At 42.9% G+C, this 7,077-nt stretch overlaps 1 protein-coding gene across 1 annotated transcript; it reads right to left on the bottom strand.

The window, feature by feature from the left end:
- Positions 1 to 220: 220 nt before the first annotated feature.
- Positions 221 to 1,504, bottom strand: LOC104759844 (uncharacterized). The gene has a single exon (XM_010482724.2). The coding sequence runs from the start codon at positions 1,502 to 1,504 to the stop codon at positions 221 to 223; it is 1,284 nt and encodes a 427-aa protein (XP_010481026.2).
- Between the last annotated feature and the right edge of the window lie 5,573 nt (positions 1,505 to 7,077).

Below are 7,077 nucleotides of genomic sequence, written 5' to 3'. Positions count from 1 at the left end.
TATGTCCGAGATACGCGTACCTTAGCCCTTCTGGGAGTGGCTTTAAGTCCAACTTCGGAGCTTTGAGTTCGCTCCAATCCTCCTGATTTGATTTTGTCCCAGGGCAAATTTCGAGGTCAGCTGATCTGTCGCTTGGAATGGTCAATCCATCGCCTTTATCGGATGCTTCCACAGGAGGAGTTGGATCAGTCATTCCAGTTTCCGGATCAGTCAGTCCAGGTTACAGGTTGATGAATAGGACTTCATGTTTCAGAACTGCTGCAGCATCGAGTGTTCTGGCCAAGTTCTCAGTCTTCTCAGAGAGATATCCCAGCTCTGGTTCCGTCTTGGTGAGTGCTACAGCCAAATGATCACTTGTACACACTTCATCATAGATCTCATCAGCTATTTCACCTATTGTATCAACCCAGAAAGTTTGACCATCAATCGTAGGTTTCTTGGCTGCTTTCTCCAAATTGAATCCCAAAATCAGATCATCCATGTGTAAATCAATCTTTCCCTCCTTGACGTTTATCATCGCACCAGCCGTGGCCAAGAAAGGTCTTCCAAGTAGAATCGGTTCTTGGGATTCCTTGTCAAGCTTCAGAACTATGAAATCAGTAGGAATGTAGCAGTTCCCAATTTGCACTGGTAGGTTCTCCAACACTCCTTCTGGGCGTCGAGTGGAACGATCATCAAGGACGAGGGTGACTTGGGTCGGTTTGAAGGTGTAGAGGCCAAGTCGTGTCGCAACACTGAGTGGCATAAGGCTCACGCTCGCTCCCATATCGCAGAGGCATTTGCTGAACTTGAGATCTCCTATCGTGCAAGGCAAGGTAAATGGTCTCGTATCCCCACAGTTTTCAGGCATTCGATTTTGGAGCATAGAACTGCACTCTTGTGTGAGGTACATCACTCCTTTCTCCAGACTGAGCTTGTCCGTTAAAATTTCCTTCATATACTTCTTAAGAGCTGGAACCATCCTTACTGCTTCGATGAAAGGAAGTCTAACCTGAAGCTCTCCTACTACTGACTTCAGCTTCTCATACTCTCGCTCCTGAATCTTTGATTTACGGCGAGTAGGGAAAGGTAGTCTGGGTGCATAGGGTTGTTGCAGTCCGCTGGGTTGTTTTTCCTCAGGAACTGTTGATCCATGTTTAACAACATCATCAGGAATGTTGTTGAGAACTTTGTCATGGTTGCCTTCCTGATTTTGTGTTTTAGACTGGTCAGTCCCGCCGCTGGATCGGTCATTCCCTGCTTTCTGTTGTGGTTTCGGAAGCTCCTTGCCGCTTCGAAGGGTGACGACATTCACATATTCTTTTGGATTAGCCTCGTTCTTTCCTGGAAGTGTTCCTGGAGGTGCCTTGACTCTAGCTGCCGATTGTGCCACTTGGTTTTCCAACACTCTCATGTGAGAGTTTAACGATTCGATTCTCCCATTCAGCTCAGAATACATGTTGTCGATCTTGACAGTCACCTCAGTGGCATTTTTCTTCTGGTTCTCCATCAGAGCATGCATCATTTGTTCCAGTTTGCTCTCCTGTGAGACTGCTGCCTGCGGTGCAAACGGTTGATACCCTTGCGCGAAGTTGTTGGCTGAGGTTTTTGTTGGAAATTCGATCCTCCAAAGCCTGTACCCTTGTTCTGGAACAGCCTATTCTGAGCATCTTCATCCCTCAAGGTGGCTTGCCTCGGAGGTGGGTTCAGTTCGGCTTGCTCTTGCTGGTTCTGCCTCTGCTGTTGTTGGATGATGCCAAGCTGAGGGTTGGTCGAATTAGCCCCTGTGTTCTCTCCGTCAGCCATAGAATTGGTCTGTGCTTTTGCTCTCCGGTTCTCGCGTTCGAGCTGTGCTAATTCCTTGTTCCCTAGTATGCGCAGATCAGTTTTCTTGCTGCTCCTTGTATGCATACACCTGAAACCAAGAAATAAAGTTGCAAGAACTCGTTAGTAACTAAAATAAAGAAACCTTAGACTAAACGTGAATCTAAAATTTCAAAGGCAACGTTTTGGTCCCCGGCAACAGCGCCAAATTGATCTAGAGTTAAATCAATAACCCGAAACACACTCAACCACGATCAAGTGGTGTCGTCGTAGCACTTTGGGGTCGAACCACAGAGACCAAACGATACACTATGAAATTATATAGACCGAGTATAGCTAAAGCAATAAGAAGATTGTTTTTCAAGTAACCAAATCAAACCAGAAAATAAATAAAAGTTTGTAAAATTAAGAGGAAGTATTGGGTGCAGGGAATCAATCAAGGGTTATGATCACGAAATTGGGTGATGGATTGGGATAACTTTAGGAACCGCTCTTGAACTCGAATCTCAAATATAAAACTAACCTGCTGTCGCAGTGTTAGTTATCTAAGCAAGGAATCGAATGAACCCTAAACCGTCATTTGGATCTAAACAATCCTAGCAAGCATTAAGTTCTAGTCCGATTTGTTCACAAGGTGCCCCAACTTCAACTGTCGTTGGCTAAGGATCACCTTGCTCACCTATGTTCTTTTCAAGCAATTCAACAACACTTTTGATGCCTAGATGAATTTAACCTAAGATCATAAACTAGGTAGCTAATCTAGTTTAAGCAGTAAGAACAACTATAGATGAAGAACACAACAGATCAATCCCAAATCTAACAACCTAAATCAATGAATCATAAAGCCCCCTTTGAAACCCGAAACCCAACAGTAAGACTACTCAGACATTGAACAGAGACAATCACAAATCAAATATGAAGAAAACATGTTTGAATTGCAAAAAGAGATAATAGGGTTCAGAATTCTTCTCCAAAGGGTTAGAAAGGATAAGAGATCTTCTCCCAAGCTTACAAGTGCTCAAAAACGGCGTAGAGTCAAAGTTCTTTTTCTCGGGGTCAAGCCCCGTGCTTAAATAGTAAAATAAATCCCTAAAAAGTTGGTTTAAACGGAAAAGGAAAGATTGCGTCGGAGACAGGATTGGTCGATCTCGCGAGGATCAGTCGATCCGGAACGTATTTTTGCTCTCAATCCATCTGCCCTTTTGCTCGATCAGTCTTCAACAAATTAAGCTCCAGATGCATACTTTTATCCCTAAAACGCTTAGATTCCTTCCAAAGTCACCTAGAACCTGTAAAGACTCACAAAGGACTAAAAGAACTCTAAAAGCACACTTGGACCTAGGAAAAGACTCAAAACAAACCTAAAAACTATAGTGAAAACCCAATAAAATGCAGACACATCATACGCGTTTGACGCGCCAAAACATCCGCCTTTACATTTGCATTTCTAGAGTTAAATGATAAAGAAAAAGATGAGAATTCTTCCTGTTGCACATTTATTCAAATCAAAACCTATGTTTAATAAATATAGTTTTGCTTTCCGTTTTCAATGGTCGGAAGCAGGAAATTTAGAGTATTTTTGTTAATTTAAAATATTTTTTTTATAAATATACCTTTGCTTTTCTTCTCATGTCTTTGGGTCTTAATAAGACGGCTAGCAACAATGTGAATGTTTTGCTAATATATTCCTTTAAATATTAACTCTTATCTAAACATATATTATATGAATTCATATCATAATAAAAAATCCGCTGTAATACATTGGTTAAATCCTAATCTATGTTTCATTTACATGGCTTTGAATTCCGGGTTCAAAGCCCGGCAGTGGAAATATTTTTTAATTTTTTTTTACTTTAATTAAGCATGTCGCTTTATAATTCTAAGAATGCATCTACAATAAAGTGAATGATTTGCTTAATATATCTCTTAAAATATTCAAATATGTCTAAATATATAATTGTAACGCTACGACTGCCACATTTTTTAATGACCACACTTCTATTCTCAGCCTGTGGGATCACTCTATCTGCTTCAGTACTTTTTTTGTCAACAAAAAATATCTCAAACGAGCCAATTGGATTTTAAATTATTTACATACAAAATATGATACGGAAAAGTACACGTTTGACGTGCCAAAATATTCGCCTTTATATTTGCATTTCTAGAGATAAATGATAAAGAAAAAGATGAGAATTCTTCCTGTTGCACATTTATTAAAATCAAACCTATGTTTAATAAATATAGTTTTGCTTTCCGTGTTCAATGGTCAGAAGCAGGAAATTTGGAGTATTTTTGTTAATTTAAAATATTTGCTTTATAAATATACCTTTGCTTTTCTTCTCATGTCTTTGGGTCTTAATAAGACGGCTAGCAACAATGTGAATGTTTTCATAATATATTCCTTTAAATATTAACTCTTATCTAAACATATATTATATGAATTCATATCATAATAAAAAATCCGCTGTGAAATGACCGACCTTTTTTTTAATAATAAATAATAAATATGTAATATAATAATTAACTACAACTAGTGGTCCCATATCCACTAGCCACCTAACCATATTCACAATCCAACTGCGGAACAACATACCAATAAATATCCAATAAAACAACAACCAATAACCAAATAAATAATATCCAGCTTTAATTCCAAACAGCATAAATCAAATAACCAGCAATCCTAACAATGCTCTAAGACTCAATTCTAGCAACCTAACAATGCCAGGTAACCAATCAATCAAGTCCCTAGAACATCCTCCTCTTCATTGCCTTTGATTCCACGATCACACTTTGCCTTTACCTGCACCACAAACACAAATTGAGATGCATGAGTATTTGATAAACACTCAGTGAGGCAATCCTCCCATCTACTGGGCTATACACACAAGCAATAAGATCTCTACATGCCACAAACAACAATCAATAAAACAAACCAGGCAATATACAAAGCATGCAACATCCGTCATAGCTGAAAGAAGGGTGTCGACCGACACCAGATGGTGTCGATCGACACTGTCAATCTGGTGTCGACCGACACCATACCGGTGTCGACCGACACCCTGCCCGACACTCCCGAAAACCCTAGTTTGTGTCGACCGACACCTCCACATGGCATCGATCGACACTCGCCAAAGTCCCGAGCCTTCTTCGCGTTGGTGTCGACCGACACCGTTGCCGAGCAGCGATTTCCTTCGATCAAAAACTCCGAATCTCGCCTCCAATCTTCTCCAATCCGCTCCTTGCACTCCCAGAAGCCAAACCCAGCCAAAACAGCGACGAAATACCATAGAGAACTCAAAGAAATAACCACATAAGCACCAAATCACATAAAATCTAGAGATCTTAGCTTAGATAAGCCATGGTCATGCACTCACCTCTTTCAAGAAGATTCTGACCAACAAGAACGAATTCCCTCACTCCTAGCAAGCTTCTAGCTCCTTCCCAGCCTTAGATCTCCCAAGAACAGCAAGGAATCTCCCCAATCTCTCTCAAAAGCTCAAGAACTACTCTCTCTTTTGTTTTTCTCTGAAAACGGCGATAAAACACAAAGAACACGACCCTAGGTCGTTTTCTTCCTCTAAAAACTCGATTTTAGGGATTTCCTAAACCAACCACGCAAACCGGACAGTTAAAATTGAACCGACCAAACCGGCTACCTCTAGTGTCGATCGACACTCCCCCTGTGGTATCGATCGACACCCTCACCAAAATTCCCAGAAAATTGTTTGCGGGTGTTACAATTCTCCCCCACAAATCTAGATTCGTCCTCGAATCTCGAACAACCATCAGTCAAGGACTCCCGTGCAACCGTCTCCACGGCCCGCACTCCTCCGACCAATCTACAGAAGGTCACCTCTAGGCGATAGACTCACGTTCCAGGCGTCATTTGCTCTTGAATTTTTGGACTTTCCTTTACTCCTAGGCCTAAACCTTGATTTTTATTGGCTCCTCATCAGACCTAAGTCTGCATTCCAAAATATATAAGGAAAAGTCCAAACTCGTCTCTCGGGTTGCCACCCTACAGCGCGCTCCCGGATCGTCATCCGAAGTCGATATACCAACCATACTCCCGAGCCACAAAGTCTCTGAATATGGCAGTACTAGGAGAACCTAAGTCCCCCAAGAGTCGCGAGCAAATGATTCTGAACACGTCTGAGCCCTATCCCTATCCAGGTTTCCTTCTCGTGGCTCGCGTAAAACATCTCAATGTCCTACCAACCACATATCCCCTCACCGGGATACCCCATGACCACACAAGGATCATATTCACGCCACCAAGGCCATCTGTCCCGAAGGACCGTCTCTCGCGAAGGACCATCAGTCCCGAAGGACCATCAGTCCCGAAAGACCGTCTGTCCCGAAGAACCATCAGTCCCGAAAGACCATCTGTCCCGAAGGACCATCAGTCCTGAAAGACCGTCTGTCCCGAAGGACCATCAGTCCCGAAAGACCGTCTGCCCCGAAGGACCATCAGTCCCGAAAGACCGTCTGTCCCGAAGGACCATCAGTCCCGAAAGACCGTCTGCCCCGAAGGACCGCCTTAACAGGCACTCTGGCTAAACAGCCTGCCACAAAGACCACACAATAACAAAGAATACTGCCACAAAGGCCACACCATAACAAAAGAAATACCGCCACAAACTGGCACACTGACTCAAAAGTCCGCCACTAAGGCCACACAAGCCCCTCCAAGGCTCTCCACCGCTAAAATGGACAAATTCCAACTCCCGGAAAACTTTCCACATTTAGCACTTTCCATTTTTGGAAACTTCCCACTTTGGAAACTTCTAATTCAGGAAAATTTCTTCCAAAACCCCGCCTCACGGAAACTTTGTACCCCGAACACCACCTCATCTTGTTACTGAGTCGCACAACCAACCACCCCAAGCGACCGAGTAACAAGAGAGATGGGCTGGAATACTCCATTCCCGCTCTAGCCACGGATTACAGATGGGACCAGGCTAAACAAGCTCAAGTCGCGGCTTGCTTCTCATACCACTTCTTGAACCTTGCCTTCATATTTGCCTCAGGCTCCCAAGTCTGCTCCTCAACACCATCACAGTCCCACAGGACTCTCATCAAAGGAATCTTCTTCTTCCGAAGTTCCTTGATCCTCCTCTCGAGAACCCTCACTGGTCTCGCCTCCAAAGTCATGTTAGGCTGAAGATCCTCAGGAATCTTAGCCAACACCTCCTCTCCCTCACGGAGACACTTCCGCAACATAGACACATGGAAAACCTTATGGAATGCACGCATCACCTCAGGTAACTC

Source organism: Camelina sativa, chromosome 17, assembly GCF_030686135.1.
Source record: "Camelina sativa cultivar CO46 ecotype springtype chromosome 17, ASM3068613v1".
NCBI lineage: Eukaryota > Viridiplantae > Streptophyta > Magnoliopsida > Brassicales > Brassicaceae > Camelina > Camelina sativa.
This window is presented reverse-complemented; position numbering and strand designations above follow the sequence as displayed.

Coding starts and splice junctions, on each gene's coding strand:
- LOC104759844 (XM_010482724.2), bottom strand. CDS start 1,504: ATGATGCATGCTCTGATGGAGAACCAGAAGAAAAATGCCACTGAGGTG.